Source organism: Lemur catta, chromosome 11, assembly GCF_020740605.2.
Source record: "Lemur catta isolate mLemCat1 chromosome 11, mLemCat1.pri, whole genome shotgun sequence".
Classification (NCBI taxonomy): domain Eukaryota; kingdom Metazoa; phylum Chordata; class Mammalia; order Primates; family Lemuridae; genus Lemur; species Lemur catta.
In genome coordinates this window covers 63,535,463-63,553,760 of record NC_059138.1, presented here as the reverse complement: position 1 = coordinate 63,553,760, position 18,298 = coordinate 63,535,463, and the positions used below count along the sequence as shown (strand labels likewise).

Here is an 18,298-nt window from a genome sequence, read left to right as displayed (position 1 = left end):
GCTCTCAGGCCAGGAGGAGCATCACTTCCATCCTGAAGCTTTCCTGAACTCTCACGGGTCTAGTTGAGCTTTTCTCTTTCATCTTAATTAAAAAATATTTTTAAACTATAACTTTTTTCAAAAGCACACACAAATAAAGCAAGTAGAAATAACCAGGATTTCACAGTAACCAAATTTAAGAAGAGTTAATATTTTTATTAAGATTTTTTAAGGAAATGCATTTTTATCTGAACATTTGGAGTTTGTTTCCTCCAACCCCATCTTCTTCCTCGATGTCCAATGTAATCGCTATGTGGACTAATTGCTAAAACAATCACTAAAAGGCTAACCATTAAAAGAACTGAAACATATGGCTTCCAAAATAGTAAAATAAAAATTTATAAAACATACACACACACACCCCTTAATCAATATAGTATTAATATTTCTTATTCCTCTAAAAGATAATGTATTTCCATTCCTTACATAACCTTAATATATCATAGTTTTCTGCTTGTAAAAATTACACAGATAATGTCATATTGTGATATTTTCACTTAACCTTGTGCTTGAAATTTATCCACATTGGAATATAAAACTCATTTTCATTTTTATCTATATGATAGCATTTAAGTGGTAGATATATCATTTATATACTTGCTTTCTTTTTCTTATTGATAGATTTGTCTAATAATTCCCTTTCTACAGTTTTAGATGGATCCCACAATTGTGATAGGCAATATTTTCAGTGTCATTTAGTTCCATTTAGCAACTTCCCTTGTAAATTATTCTGACCAATAAATTATTAAATACTTAGCAGTAGGTTGTTTAGATATCAGTATTTTGTTTTTAATAATTTGTTATTGCTTTATAGTTTTAGTCCCTTTTTATCAGAAACTATGGTCTGTGTAGCATCTTTTTTGGTACAAAATGAGACTTTTTAAAATCCTAATATATGAATTTTCAAAATATAATTCGTTCTGTATGTGCTTGAATATAATTAATGTTTTCTAATTGTTTAGTGTATGGTTTTATATGTATTCAGTAGATGCATACATATGTGTATATGTGTGTGTGAGGGGGTTTAATAGTGCGTAATCTATCATCTTACTAAAATTTTATCTTCTTAATCTATGATTTCTCAGAGAGATATGTTAAAATCTCTGGCTATATTAGTGGACTTCCCAATTCTTTTCAGAAATTCTATCATTTTTGTTTAGTGTGTTTTGAGATTATATTGTTTGGCACATCCAGATTCAGAATGTGTGTGTGTGTGTGTGTGTGTGTGTTTGTATACACACACACACACACATATATATGTATATATGCAATTGCTTATTTTTAATATCATGTAATAATATATGATATTAAAATGTCCTATCCTTAAATCCTTAAAGCTTTTTGCCTTAAAGCCTAATTTGTTAAATATCAGTATTACTATTCTTTTCTTTAGTTGTCTTGATATATATCATCATTTTTTATTTAAACCTTTCTATGTCATTATGTGTCTGTGTGTATATGCATATCACCTTATGAACATCATATGATTGATTTGAGCAATTTAATCCAATCTGAAATTCTCAGAATCTCCTTGATTTGGCAAGTAAAATTCTTTTACATATAGTGCAATTCCTGACTTATTTGATATCATTTTTAACATTTTACTTTGGAGATTTTGAATCATCATGTGTTTGCTGTGCTGCTTTTTTCCTCCCTTCTTTCCCTCTACCATATAGTACATTGACTATGGGGTGTGTTTGTGTGTGTGTGTGTGTGTGTGTGTGTGTGTGTGTGTATTTTACAAACTTTTGTTTTACTTATTTGGAAGTTATAATTTCATTTCTTTTAGTGATCAGTCTTACATTTTTAATATTTGGTGAATTTAATAATGCTTTAAATTTAACTTCTCCATCTCCAATATTATTGACTAGTTTTAACCTCCAATTAGTTATTATTGATTTACATCATTCAATTTACTATAAATACATCAATGTTCACTTGCTCCACCAATGTCCTTCCAATTGCATATTGCATTGGTCTTTCTTTCTTTTTGTTTGCCTCTCATATTTCCTTCTTGGTTTAATTTCATTCTTTAGATAGTATAAAGCTTTCTGTGGTATTCAACAATGGTTTGCAATTAGAGAACTGATTTTTGTTCATCTGAAGATGCTTTCATTTTATCATCAATCTTAAATGACTGGTTAGCTGATAGTTAGCTATACATTGACACTTGATGTTTAAAGATATTTGTTGAGCTTTTAAGATATTTAAATATTCTTATACCAAAAGCCTGATGTAGCATATTTATATTTTTTCCTCTTCAGATACCATGTCTTTTGTTTCTGGTTTCCATTACGATTTATCCTTAGTTATGTCCTTAGTCTTTGCCTGAGTCTTTTGCAGGTTCACTAACGTACATCTAGTCCCTTTCTCTTTCTTTTTAATCTCGTTAGGAGATTATCTCCTCAGAAGATGGATTCTTGTCCCCTTTTTTTTCATTTCTGAAATATTATCATCCATTATCACTTCTAATGTCACCACCTCTCTATCATTCTTTTCATTTCCTCTTTCTTGAATTTCAATTAGACACGTTATGTTTCTCACTTTAACTTCCGTGTAGCCAACTCTCAGAATTTTTATGATAGTTTCATAATTTGATTATTATTCTTTAATCTTATTAGTACTATTATTTATGAGTGATGCATATAGAATTCCAATCAAAACACTTGGCTCATTCTTTGGGCATAAAAGTATAAGTTAATTGTTATGATGCAAAAATCAAAGCTCTTGGAATTTAGTATTACTCATAACCATATTCATTTGTGTATATAGTTTACAAAACTGAAGAAAGAAAGAAAAGAAAGAGAGAGAGAGAGAAAGAGAGGAAGGAGAGGAAGAAAGGAAGAAAGAGAAAGAAAGAAAGAAAGAAAGAAAGAAAGAAAGAAAGAAAGAAAGAAAGAAAGAAAGAAAGAAAGAAAGAAAGAAAGAAAGAAAGAAAGAGAAAGAAGGAAAGAAAGAAAGAGAGAGAGAAAGAGAAAGAAAGAAAAAGAAGGAAAGAAAAGAAAAGAAAAGGGAAGAGAAGGGAGGAAAAGAAGAAATCCTGTAAAATCATAGCAGTGGAGAAAGTATAGTTTTCTAACGCCCACTTAAAATTTCCCCAGGAGAGCAGACAACCCCTTCATGGACTATAACAGAGATGAGGTTTGATCACAAAGCCATGAATTCTCTTTCTGATTGCTGTTTGGCCTGAAGGTTTGCTGGAAGCATCACCAGTCCTAGTTAGACTGTTTTCCAGCTTTGAAATGCACTAGAGAATGATTGTATTATGTGTTGACCCTGATTTATGTTGAAAACCCAGAAACATTTTTTCCAGAAGAAGTGCTTTGTGTATGTGTGAGCCTTTGAGGCCTGGCCCCATCTGAGAGTTGACTGGCTCACCTCAGTGCACTGTTCATTTATTCAGATGGCTTGACTCTAAAGGAGGAATCTTTGAATAACCAGTGGTATTTTAGTGAAATATAATAAATATTCTGAAGCAGATATGGGTTGTTTAAAATGTGTCACCATGATGTAATATGTCAATGCTCAATTATACATTTGCATGCACCTTAAAAAATTCTGTCTCAAGAGAAAAACTGATTGTCATAATACTGCCTTTCAATTAAACCCACATCTTAGGCATTCTGAGTTCCAAATTCCTAAAACCCTCAAGTTAATGTGTTCCATGTTGTGGGGTTAATTTACATAAAGTTCTGGAGCTCCTGCTGCACTGTTTCAAATCTTGGTAGCTTTGATATTCTCCATAGTGCTATACACAAATATTATAAACTAGTTTTCACAGAGACAAGTTATGATTATCAGCAGGAATTAGTTTCACACAGTGATCTCTAGCCATATAGTACTAAAACATTACCCAGACCCCTTATTTCTGAACTTCATTTTACAGTTCCTATAAAACACATCTGTTCCACTGTATGTGTTTTGAAAATTAAATGTACTAATATCATTCTGACTGACCCAGCCACCAAACTCATGTGGGAGAATTCCAAGCTACTTACCCAAGCTGTGTTGAGTCTTCAGGTCTTATGGGAACTTGTAACTCACTTCACCACAGCAAAGAAAAAAAAAATAAAGAGAAAAGGAAAAAAGAAAATTAACACTTCTGAATACGTGTGCTTTCTTTTGATAAAAGCATAAAGAAATGCAGTCAGTGATGATCTAGTTTAGTCAATATTCTTTGTTATGAAATTGTCAAGGGTCACAACAGTGTTCTCATTTCAGGAGTCTGTAAAGTTTCTCTGTATGAGTCTTGCTTTGTAACGAGGGTAATCCTTGCAGTAAAAGCTCTGTAGTGAATTGGTTTATTGCAGATGATCATAATTAGGGAAAGAAAAAGATAGTATTCAAATCTAAAATTAGCTTACTCTACTTATAAAAAAAAGTATTGACATGTTACATTTGTTGTGACAGAATTTATCTTGGATTTATTCATTTGAATGTTTGAATTAAAACTGCTGCCTGCATAGGCTCTTATAGGATCACTGCTGTCAAAAATTCAGTTAGAAATAGCAAGAGACACAAAAAGCTGTAGGCAGTTAAAGCATCATTTAAAACAAGCTTTTTATATCAAAGAAGCCAAACTAAATATTCTTTTGTATATTAAGATAAAGTAGAGTGACATCATTTGTGCATTTAAGCTACTCTCAGGATTTGGAACTTACTGCTAACTCCAATATGTATGCCGCTATCTTGTTTGATGCTCAGAAAAGGAACCACATCCGTTAACCGTGTACTAGAGTAATGGAGGCTCAACATTAAACATAAAATGGGGTAAAGTCTACAGATAAGCACAAACATGTTAGAGCTCATGATCTATTTCTTTTTTCTCTGTTCATTTGCCACTTACCTAAAGGCAGTATTGATTTGAAGTGTGACACATCTACATATAGACTTGCCTTTGGATACTTTCTTCAGTCTTAGACAGTGGTCCTCAAACTTGAGTGTGTGAAAGAATTACTCTAAAGTGTTTGTATACATAAAACCATGTGTATTATACTATAGGGGTTATTTAAGGGATTTCCTAGGGTAATTTTAACTCTGAACAAACTTTTGGTGCATGTGCTTACTTTAGAAGCTAACCAAGGAGGTTCCTCTTGCCCTTACTCATTCGTGAGAATTATTAACACATTTCCCCAGAATCCATAAAATATACCTTTTGACATAATTATAAACACATTTGCAGCTACAAGTACACTTTCTAGAAACTCGTATGTCCTAAAGTATAATTTTTCACTTATTCAATATTTTATATTGGTTACAAGTTTCCCACAGATTGTTTTTACAGATTTTTTATAACATCATAATTATTTTTAAAGAGTCTAACAATTTGCTCTCTCTCTCTGTCTCTTTCTCTTTCCTTTTCTCCCTCTTTCTGATTTCTCTCTCAGTGGAGAGAGAGTTAAACAAGTTAATTATGAACTAAATAAAAACTAAAAATTTTAAAGTTTTCATTTTGTAATTTGACCTAGATGATACATTAATGGCCAGACTTTATTTCTTGAACTATAAATGCAAACAAGCAAAATATTTTACCTGTGAAATTGCTGTTCTCCCTAAAACTACCCATCATTTACCAGTAAACATCAAAATTGTCAATATTTGTTTTTATTTCAGGATATGCCTCTCCAAAGTTTTTTTTAAAGAATCACTGCTGCTGATGATATATTGTCTGCCATCTTTTCGGCAATATCCAGTAAGCTATTTTTCAGAGATGACCCTAGTGTTCCCAACTTTGTAAAATGCCAGGCAGCAGAGTGCCAGGAAGCCTATTTATCTCCAAGGAGAAGACTGGGCATCTTGATTTCTAGGAACTGATTATTCGGGAATCTATCTCTTCCATCCTTTGCCCCTCTCTACACATAACCCGAATGTGTGGAGAATGCTTTTGTAAAACATTTTTTCCACGTCATGTCTTCTGTTCAATTGCATTATTGTGCTACTGATCAGGGCAAAATGAAGAAGTATTTCTGCTGTGTTCTTTTTATTACAAATTAAATTATTTCTGGGGGCTATCCTGGGAATTTTGTATTATTTTAATATTGTGTTGAACAGAAAAGGAAACTGATATCTTGAGAAAATGAAAAGATTCAGCCATTTGTGACAGAAAAGACAAGAACCCCAGTTTTATAGCTCTCAGCCAGTGGTTTTTCCCAGGACACCAACTTTTATAATTTTAAAGATGCTTTTATATGTATGATTGTGGTTTTCAAAGGTAATGAGTGAGAGGATCCATTAGGATAACAAAAAAAAGTAACTATTAGAGTTTTTATTTATACTTGTTTTATTCCATCCTTTAATTAAAAAGAGGTTTGTTTTTTATATACATGTTATACCAATAATAATTGAAAAAAGAAATAAGAAAGAACTACTTGGACGTATTTTTATTTATTTATTTTTATTTCAAAATATTAAGGGGGTACAGAAGTTTTAGGTTAGTTATGTGGATCACTTTTGTAATGCTTGAGTCCTGGCTGAAGTTGTGCCCATCACTCAAATGGTGCTCATTGTACCCGTTAGATAGGTTTGTGCCCTTCCCCTCCTGCCCCCTACCCCCTGCTTGATTTCCACTGAGTTTTACTTCCCTCTGTGCACATGTGTGCTCATCAATCAGTAAGCTCCAATTTAATAGTGAGTACATGGAGTGTTTATTTTTCCATTCTTGAGACACTTCACTTAGGAGAATGATCTCCAATTCCATCCAGATTGTTGCAAAAGGTATTTATTCATCTTTCTTTATGGCTGAGTAGTACTTCATGGTAAACATGTGCCATATTTTATTAATCCTCTCATGAATTGATGGGTGCTTGGGTTGATTCCACATCTTTGCAATTGTGAATTATGCTGCAATAAACATGTGAGTGCAGGTGTCTTTATATTTTCATTGAAAATGAGATGAAATTGAACGGTCACCTGGGAATATAGAATACTGAAGCTCCAATTTATTTCTTACAATGTTTAAGTAAATTCTTGCTCTAATATGTCAGATATAGAAATAATTTTTTTAAATATACTGCATTTGTAACCTATAAGAATGAGTGGGTTATTTAAATTTTCAGTTTTCAAATATCAAATCCATAAAGTGTATATATTTTTTAGAATCAGAAAAACTCATCCTAGTTAAAATGTAAATCAACATTCTCTCTAGGTTTCTGGACCGAAATTTATATACACAGAGGGCTGTATGTGTTATTTTATTAATATACTTACCTGCAGATTTTAATATATATTAAGGTTTTTAAATTATATTTTTGGATATATATAAATGAAAAGGAAACTATGTTATAATGCAAATGGATAATGAAAGATCTGATTGTTTTTTGCTTGGGTCATGGGTAAAATACAATATCATTCAAATTAAGAGCAATCAAATTGACCTTACCATTTCATAAAGGGAAAAATATTCTTGCCCCAGAAATGTGGATATTTAACATCTTTCCAGTACTCTGTATAATTTGAACACCTTCCCAGCAGTTCATGATACCATGTTTTCTTTAATATTCTTTGCTTTCATAATTAAAGTCATTATTATTATTATATTATCCTCCTCATCATTATTACTTGGAGTAGAAGAGATGTGGGGTGTTGGCACAGGCTCACACCTTTTTTATAGCTTGAAAGCTAGAGAATATGCTCTTTGAATGTTTGTAGTGTTTATGTAATCAGTACCTATGTTGCCAAGGCTTATTGAAAACAGCTGTGTGCCTGCTTGCCCACCTCTCCCTTTGTTGGAAATGTTGCCAGAACAGGTAGTCAAAAATGGAAAAGTAAGGGAAAATTAAGGCATCTGGGGTGTCTCTCAGGAAAGCAGCTGTGGCTTCCTTAGGAAGCAGTCATTGTTTCCCATCAGCCAAGACTCTGGATACCCTTGGGTCCAGTTCTGGCATGGCTGGCCTAGCAGTTTATGACTTAGGACTTAGGCGAGAAACCATTTGGGCAGTCCCATCTCTGGCAGAACATTGAGAGAAATCCCCCAGGAGGATTCCATTTACTGGGGCTCTAATCAGCCATTTGACACAAATAAAAACAATATGAAAGGATCTTTTCAAAACATATCTTTCCAAGATAGACTGTCCTATTTTTAAAACCAGACATCATTATTATTTCTGTAAACATGACATTTTTTTTTTCCCTAAAAGTGAACTTGGTTTTAAGAGACTTTTTTTTTTCCTAGATAGTAGGCAAGTACAAAGAATTTTAACAGCCCACTAAAAATCCAAGATAAACAGTGTTGGATGGTATTCTGCATTTGTAAACACCATCTCTTCCAGACTGAAGTTTCTGTACACCAAGTATTGAAAATTTTCATCCATGTGACAGGCCTTAGACTCTTTTTTATGTCAGAGAGATGCCAGAGGTAGGCTTTTGCTCTTTAAAATACACTGAGATCAGAGTGCTGTTGTGATATGATTGAAGGGTGGGGAGAAGGAGGCGCTGCCACCCATTTAGCACAAAAAATAGCCTTTGGTAGATTAGGACTGAACGATTTTCTTGATAATTTTTGCTGAAACAGAGCTCTGAATTAAAAATATAAATGCTTTAAATTTTAATGGTCGGAAATAAAAGGGATTAGAAAGATGCAGTACTTTGAATTTTAGGTTAAATGTCATGTTTCTCTCATTACAGAGAGTTCTGTTAGGACACTTAAGAGCTATGATTAATCCAGCAACATTTTATTCAAAAATCTTCCGTTTCAAAATATACCACATAGGAGGCAAACAATTTTGTGCTAATGGTGGGCATACTCAGGAAAATTAAAACTTTGTTTCTGGTTGTAGCAAGAACTTATTTGCAAAAAGATGAGAGTAAAAAATAAAATTGTATTAATAAATTTTTAAAATCACTCAGCTATCTTGTACTTGAAAAAAATAGTTCTGTCATAATTATCAGGGCATGGGGTGAGGTTATTTTGAATGATTTGTCCATAATTAATTAAAAAAAGAAAACCTCAGCACGGAGTCAAACTAAGGCAATGTTCATCAAGTGGTTGTTATTTATCAACTCTGGTTTCATTCCTAACATTATGAAAACTGAAACAGACCATCCTTAAAAGTTTTTCATTGCCCTGTTTTACTCTAAGTTTTCTTCTCACAACCATAAAAAGTAAAAAATGTGAAGCTCCATTGTAAGTACAAGAGAAAAATTATGGTGTAAAAACATGTTTTCTGTAAAATACACCTTTACAAATACATTTTTCCCAATGCAGTGTTCTGCCTAACATTTCTTCCTGCAAATGATAGCTAGTTCTTTATTAATTTGACTTTATTGCAACTCTCTCTCCATGTATCTTTACTGTTCTCTCCTGTAGTTGAAGACAAAACTCTAAAAAGTCTTACTCTTCTATAACATTAAGAATTTCAATGATTAGAAAAATATAAAGTCATGCTTGAATTTTAACAAGGCACATAATATCTGGCCACCCCGTGAATATAAAAATCATGTCTAATCAACTTTTGTTGTCTATTTGTTCTCTATGTGTTTGTTAGTTGTGGTAAGTTGGGAATTCCTCTGTGCTTTCCCTTTTAACAAACTTCAAACTAAAAAAAAAAAAAAAATCTAACCTGGAAAAAATTAAGAATGAGGCCTGGATATGGAGAGTGTGTATATCGAAATATTTAGAAATTTCCAGATAAACGGTGTAAATAGAAGATACATCATTATTAATGAGGAAAGGCAAGAATCTATAATTGTAATTAATCAAAGGCAAGTTTTAAACCCACATTCTCAAATTGCCATATACACTTATAACAAGGGTTAGCAATACTGGAATTTTTTAAAGTCAGCTATCTATAAAAACTCTTTATTCATAGCTTTCAATTCAAAGATGAAAGTTCCACAGATGCTTCTGAGAAACATAGCATCTATTTTCACTTTAGTTAATTATGGTTTGTACAATTTCAACCAGATGGTTTTGCATGCACGGTAGCTAACTCATGCCAACTGTCTTAAAATATATGCTCTGAATTGTAGGTAGGCTTTGGAGACCTCCAAATAATCTCTAATCTTGTAACTAATGTTTATTGTTTTCAAATGTTATCATGAGAGCTCAAATGTGGTATGGACGAACAATAGGATAATCTTCAGGAGTACTGTTGAAAAGGATGCACACTCTCAGGCAGTTTAGACTTTTAGAAGTGAATAAATTATTGTACATAATAAGAGATAACTAATTCTGTGGCACTGGAGAAACGGTTGACATGAAAGATTCTTCATTTGTTGTATAAATTAAGCTAGTATTTTTTGTTATTCTAAGTGTTCTTTGCTCCCATTAAATAGTAAAATAGTGAAATATCTGATATTCCAGTTTTCAGAGTTCAGTAGAAACATTTTAAAACGTTGTTCTAATGTTTATTTTGTGTTTATCTTCTAAAAATTTGATTGTAATACACCTTGTATATTATCTTATTTAAAAATTAATATGAGTTGATATTTAATGATCAAGGAAATATGTATTATTTTCAAATAAGGCATTGTTATTACATGGACATTTACATGAGCTTTCTTTTTATATTGTTTGTCCTCAGCTAAGAACTTTAAAATATATTTATAAACAAATATAAAAAATAGTGTTTGATTTAAAATTTAAATAGTAATAAATCCTTACAAGACTTTATATTAAACAGACCCATGGTTATATTCTCTCTTGTGCTCTCTTATATTCTCTCAAAGTATAGAAATAAATACAAAGAAAGACTATAAGACTTCCAAGTAATAGGTGCAATGTCTGGAAATTATTTCTCTAGGACTTGTGTTTTTCTTTTTCTGCATATGAGTAAATATTTTGGTCATATAGAGAATATACTAGAATTAAAATCTATAATTCTCAATTTCTTTCTAAGTTGACATTTGTCAAACTGAGTTCTTGCAAAATTCTAGGAAAAAAATCTATCATGAAATATCTTCCAATGTTTTCATTTCAGAATGACCTTCAGTACATTTGGCTCTAATTTCCACTCTACTTCTGTTTGTGCTTATTTGTCCTTTTGTATTAATGGAAAATGGAGAAATTTTGAAACTATTCAAGTTTGATCTCTGTTTGGGTTCTTATCTGTACATCAGACAATGGTAATGTCTAAAAAAACCAAAACATTATGTTCAAAAGTGTGTTAAACAAAGGATTGGTTTTATTTTTCCTTAAATAATTTGATCAAAAATACTGCATATTTAATGTGTTTCCCTTAAAACAAATTCTTGCTGTTGTGGTTGTTATAGCTTTTTAAAAAATAACCAGTTAACTGGTATTTTATAAAATTCATTGATGTCAGAGAAATAATTTTAAGGTGACAATATACCCATCTATTTAGGGCCGGTGTATGATTTGTTAGGGATACAAAATAGGTACATCCATTCCATGGAAATTTTAGGAAATGGGTACAGAAACCTAAACTTGGTGGAAAACTTGTACAATTGACTAAATGGTAATAATTTTTAAATTTTTTAAAGTTATTAAGTCTGAAATATTCACAAAAATGCTATTTCATATTTATCATATTTAAAATAATTCAAATTACTTCCTTGGCAAGGTAGAATAAGTGACATTATCAACAAAATGACTTAGCTCATTTAATATATTCATTCAACTAATTAGTGATTCAGGGATGTGTACATAATTACTTTGCTGCTGCTAATAGGCATAAAATTAAATGAGATATATCTCAGTGACCATTTTCTATATAAATACTTGTGACAATAGATACAGGTTGGAGAATCAAGATAAATTTTAGCTATTTCAGAGATATTATTTCTTTTGTAACTAATGAATCAAGTACTTTAAAACTTTCATTTTACTTGCAAGTTTATCTAAAAGTTAAATGATTTAAGAATTCTTATTTTATCACCTCCATAAAGGCTGTTTAATGTTTCTAGCTAGTTGTAATTGGAAATGCGCCATTGCTTGAGGGATATTTGTTTTTCTTTTTTTTAATCAGGTCATTTATTAATAAATACAGTAAGTAGGTTAAAACCAGCAGAGACAGGTATGTCTGTAGGCGTAAGACAAATTTACTAGGTTTGTTTGTAATATGAAGCTTTGCAATTTGAGGCATGCACACAAATACCTCTTCTGAGAATATTCTCTTTACTATTAGAGTCTTAATTTGCTCCTCATTAGAGCCATTTTGAATAAAGCCTCTCAAAACACAGACATAAATCTGAGTGGAGCGGCACGTGTCTATAGTCCCAATTACTTGAGAAGCTGAGTCAGGAGGATCCCTTGAGGCCAGGAGTTTGAGTCCAGCTTGAGCAACATAGCGAGACCCATCTCTTATAAAATAAAACAAAATAAGCAAAAAACCACAGACATAACTGAGAGGAGCCACAGAATAACAGATTAGTTCCCACCAGTATTTTAATATGGATTAGCGACTCAGATTAGCCACCTGCCAATTTATGAACTTTTTGGAAAGGGGTGGAAGAAACATGGAGAGCATCTGTCCAGGCCAAAGTTCATGCATCAGAGTTGAGGTTCCTGGGAAGTCAAGGAAATAGCCTGAAGACAAGGGCCGCTAATGATGTGCTAGCACAAGGAGGGCTTGACACTAAGAATGAACTTCCTCTGTTCCATATTCTGAATCCAGCTGTTAAAATTATGGGACTTGCCCGGACATGGGATAAAATAAGTATGCATTGAGTTTCTACATATCTGGAAACATCATATTTGTAGATTAGAGAAGAATATTGAAAAAAAAAAAAAAACCACTACAGTTTCCATATATTCTTCCATGAGCCTAAGTAGGAATTCTCCTAGCTTCATTTAACAAGATAAGTGTGAAGTGTGTTAATGAACTGTCATCTAAAGGGACACATTTAATCTAATCAATGGAAACCTAAATGAAGAGCTTAATATAAAAGTCAAGAGAACAGTTAAAGAAAGGAGAATTTTAAATGGAATGACAGCAATAATCAAGTGGTTATGTTGAGTCTACGTTAAACAATTTTCTAGCTTAAAATCACATATGCACTATATATTTAAATCTATTACATAACATATATAAACATATATATTCAAAAATATAAAAGCAAATCTGTTTTCTTCTATTAAATATTTTCTAGTGGAATGGTGAATATTTCAGGGTCATACATATTTTTAGAAGGACATATTCATTTTATTTAATTTCTCCAATCCTTTGCCAATCTGGATTTCATTATCTATAAAAACTCCAATCTTTATGCTTAAAATATTGATTGTGAAAAGGTCTCAGAAACCTAGCAGTTACTGACTCAAAAAAATAACCAGGCAAATCCAGGTGATGACTGTAAAAAAGGAAATGAATTCACTATGGATATTCATATTCTTTGAACTGACTTCCCAGGTTGTGCAGTTAGGTTTTTAAGGGACACTATGTAAATGTAAAACATCATCCCAGCTCTGAAATTTAGTAGTTTTGTGATTCCTTGGTAAACCACATAAATCCTGAGTTCCCATTGTCTCTTCACCAGACTGGATACCAATACTCCAAGGTTTGTCCTAAGAATTAGACATCATAATCTAGCTAAAGCACCTAGGACAATGCCTGGCCTAACCAAAGGTCTACACGGCACATTAATGTATCTGATTCTGATCTCTGTGCTGCAGCAGTTGTACATCTGTTGAGAGGGCTAATACAATACATAGGAGCCTGAAACACAGAAACAAACAAAATAAAACTGCAAACCACAACACTGAACTTTTGGCAGAAATTTAAAAGATATTTAGATAGTTGGAAAGGGGAAAATCTTTGTGATTTAAGTTAGGGAGAGTCCTAGAGGAGAGATGACTTGAATTAGTTTCAAAGGTGGAAAGATTTAGTTGTGAAGTGGTGGATTGACAACAGAGGCATAAACTAGAGTAATAATCTTTCCACTCCTTTTAGGTCAAAATTTTAATATTACCAGGAATCGAGATGAAAGTATAGATAGTTTAGGAGAATGGAGAATAGGAAAGTGGGGAATTAGGACATACTCACAAAAATTTATGTATAATTTTTGAAGTTTCACTGAATTAATTCTCTTTGGCCTTCCCCCAGGAATATAATCCTTGTGACCATAGAGACCAGATTAAAAACCAATAAAAACTTTTTTTGCCAAATATATTATAGATCTCAGTACCTTGCACAATGCAAGGTGCCTATCAGTTCCTTGTTAAATATTCTGGGCCTAAATTAAATTATGCACTCTGATATTATAGATTTTTCATCTCTATCCCCTCGAAAAGTTGTCTTCTTAGCTATCCCTCTGTTGGCATTACCCCATCTTCATAGACAGATGCAATCCATTGCACAAGTCTAAGAGCTTTCACAACTACTCCCCCAATCATGGTATTATTTTACCTGGCACCACCAGGAGAAATCCCATGAGGTCATTTTTCTTGAATTACAGTCAAAAGAAACAAAATCAAAACCAGCTTTTAAATATATTGCATTTGACTTCTGAGGCAATTCCAAAACGTTAATATTATTCTTGACTTCTGCTTCAATATAACTGCTGATTTTATTTTTAGTATTTTTTTTCATATTGTGGGTATTATAGGCTGAAAGGAATGTATGAATTTGAAGAAATCTATCAGACAGGTTAATGTGAAGGATAATGATTCTCTAGAAACATCCAGAAGGTTCATATGAAACTGGACAACCCACTCATAAATCTAAACAGTGTTTGGGAGGGTTTCTTTTTTGGTGGTTGTTGGTGTTTTTTCCTTATTTGGCTTTAATAGCAAAATCAACACAGCTCAGGACACTTTCTGTGAATTAATGGTCAGTCTCAGTTAATGGCTTTGGCTTCACTGGAGTCTGCCACGCCAGAATGCTTCCATGCCTTCATCTTATTACTTAAATGTGCTCCTTTGTATATTTTAATAGACCTTCCGGGAATAGTGATCTTCTTCCTGGGGAAAGACAACTGGTCACATTTTAATAGTTTGGAGAGGAAGTTTGCACAATAAGAAAAAAAAAAAAAGGGAAATTCTCATGCAGCTATTCCAATAACTCTCAGGCTATTTGGGCATCATTCTCTTTGTCATCATTCTTGTAATCACCCACCTAAAATGAAGCTCAAGAAAGCAATCCCATAGCTTAATTATTACTGCATAGGTAAGAGCAAGGGGAAGGGTTTGCTTAGGGGAAACCTGATGGTGCAAGACCAGCGCCTGGTTTGAGCAAACTCAGTACACTCTTGAAACTGCTTAATATGATTTAGTTATGTCTTCAACCTTAAAGAGAATTTTGCAGTTACATTTTTATACCTGATAAGATCAAAAGACTGAGAAGGTAAATCAACAGCAGTGGGTAGAATTTAATTCATGTTGGGTGAAGTTCATATCAGGCTAGATGATATACCTGGAGATGAATGATTCTTTAACAATGTTATTTTTACTATTCCAAAGGCTTCTTAAACTATGTAAGCAATGAGATCATTTAATATAGTACATACAACATGTGGTATCCCTGAATGTCAGAGGAAAGTTCTATTTCACTGAATAGAATAGCTAACTTATTTAACCCCTTCCTTGAAATTATCCAGATTTGTGAATATAAGAAAAAAGCCACAGACACAAAACTTTTTATTCCCATTTCTGTCTTCATGTTATATGTTTTAAGTTTAAGTTGGCTAAATTCTATCACTGAATAACTTCTAGATTAAATTTACATAATTTAACTGCCTAAAATGTTTATATTCATTTTTTCTTAGGAAGATATTTTAACTCAGTTGAACAAAAATATTAATTCATTTTTAATTGTTTTTTTGTCTTTATGTTTTGTTTCTTCAGGTATTTTTTTCCATTTGCATTGCTTTCTGGGGAGTTAGAAGCATGAAACAACTTATTTCTGGCCCTTGGAAATAGCCTAAGTTTGTACACAACTCTCTTATTTTAATTAGTTATCTACAAGCACAATATATTATTAGTGTACATGGCAATATAATTATCTTATATAATGCTTATATGGATGATTCTTTAATGAAAGGTAAATATACTTATTTACTCTTGTTTGCCTTCAACATTTATTTCTTAGTATAATTAAAGTCAGTTTCTATCACTTTCCTTTATTGCTACAGTTGAAAAACAAACAATTTCAAATATAACCGTGACATATTTCCTGGTAGCATCTGAGACAATAAGATGAAGGAAGAAAACTTAAAAACAGTAAAAAAGATTGAATGTTGCTTTTGCATTGATTTAGCAATGTTTCTTTTGATGTTTGTCAAAACTGGGCCTAGATAAATATCTGCAGTAATAAACCAGTGTTACATTGGTTGTCTGCCTAACACCACTTTTACCCTTGCATGCCACGTAACCTAAAGAGCTAATTACAGAAAAAGACATCACTGAAATGAAAATAAATAGAATGTGTCAGAACTAGTTTGTTCAACAGGTTGATTTGTGATACATATCTCTAATATATTTGGTCAATTAATTTGGCAGATTGAGGAACATGCAATAATTCTGTGTTATTTAAAATTGTCACAATGATGTTAATAAAACTCTCTAAATAATATTGCCCATGGAATTATGTGTACATTATTCATTGGGATTGTAAAAATCTGCCCAGTGTTTCATTAGGAGGGAACTGACAGGGGTAAGCAGTCCAAAGGAGAACTGAAAAAAGTTGAAAAAAAAAGTTTTTTCCCTACCTCCAATATTTCTTAGATTTCAAGCTACAATTTAAACAATCAAAGTTACAAGTACTAAAAAAATTAATGCTGTTCTTCAATGAGCCTTGCCTATATTCACCATTGAGTTCAAGAGACTGATTTGTTGGTTAACTTCATTTGGGTAAGTACGTTATTTCACCATTGAACAGAGAAAAATATGGAACTATTAAAAGAATCAAACTGCAGGTGTCTACGTGGACTCATGATACAGGATTGAAGCACATGTTTTTCGATCTGAAACAGCACAGGAAGATTACATTTTGCATAATGGAAAAATTAACAAATTATATCTTAAGCGTGAGACGTGGGTTTGGCTTTCCTTCATTCATCTTTTTATACTTCTTAATTTAACACAGACTTAGAGCAAATACTTAAGCTCATAACAAATATTAAATCCTACTTTTGTCCCTTACCAGCAATTCTTGCTGGACTTTGCATGTAGGGAATCCTGCTACAGCAGAGAGCCCTCTGCTGGCTTGAAATTACTAAATTTACAGCATATAAATTCTCAAGACCTAGATTCTACATTTTAAAAACTTTTCAAACTATAGGTCACATCATACAGTAATAGCAGAGGAAAGAGACATTTTATAGATCTTTAAATAGGTTTTTAGTACTTCAAAAGAGTTTAATGGTTTCCCAGGAGCGATGCATGAATGAATCATGCATGAATGCATGAATGTATATGCTTTAATATATGTGAATTTATAGGAGTGGCCTAAAATGAGTTTAATAATGGAAATAAATAATTCAAAAAATAATAAAGATCTTTTTATGGTAGATTCAGTTTTCTTTGGGTAAACTTCAATTTATTCATTCTCTGTTTTCTCTCTCTGCTGCCCTCACTATAATTCTAAAGGGTTTTCTATCAGAAATACAGGTATTTTCAAGCTACACATTTCCAACCCATGGAAGGTAGAAGTAATTCCCAGATAGGTAGTGTTCCTAGGGACTCTATGCATGAAGCAGGGCACCTTATACTTCACCTTCAACCCTGCTAATTTTCCAGTCCAGTTTTCTCTTGCAGAACATTAATACATGATGACAGGTCATATAGCTATCTTTAATGTTGTAAATTGATCTTGAGTGATGCCATATAATTTGTGCTTACTGGAAGGATATTCTGTCTCTCACTCTCTTTCAGGAAAGCACTAAAAATAGGGTTCTGCAATTATCAATCCCTTCTAAAGGAGAGATGTAAACTGATTTTGCAGGTAAAATTATGAATATACTTAGTTTTCCTAATCTATCATAAGAAAAACTAGAGAGAGAGAAGGAGCATTTTTTTTAATGAATAGTGTTCTATTAGCATTATTTAATTTAGCCTCTAAGATCATGTGTATTAGTGCTGTAGCACCAGTTTATAGAAAAAAAATCTCAGTCTGAGAGTGTTTAAATAACTTGCACAGGCCCATGAAGCATAATATTAATAAATGGCCAAAAAGAAAAATACTTAAACTCTCTGAAGTTCTGCATCAAAGTCTATGATGTTTCTCCATTCCATGATGCCAGATATCCAAGGCAAGTCTTTAGAAGTGTAGGCCCATGAGTTTAAGTTCAGAGTATTTTCTATTTACTTTCATGCTCCAACATACAAAATAAACTTCTCAGGATAATTATTTTAGTTGTAGGACTA

General features: G+C 32.4%; 1 protein-coding gene across 1 annotated transcript in view; it reads left to right on the top strand.

Annotated features, from left to right (window-relative positions):
• AGMO (alkylglycerol monooxygenase) overlaps positions 1–16,503 on the top strand; it is a 299,655-nt gene extending 283,152 nt beyond the window's left edge. Inside the window, exon 13 of the mRNA XM_045564799.1 lies at positions 15,779–16,503. Coding sequence (XP_045420755.1) covers positions 15,779–15,853 — 75 coding nt within the window. The 3' untranslated portion in view covers positions 15,854–16,503. The remainder of the gene's footprint in view (positions 1–15,778) is intronic.
• The last annotated feature ends 1,795 nt before the right edge of the window (positions 16,504–18,298 follow it).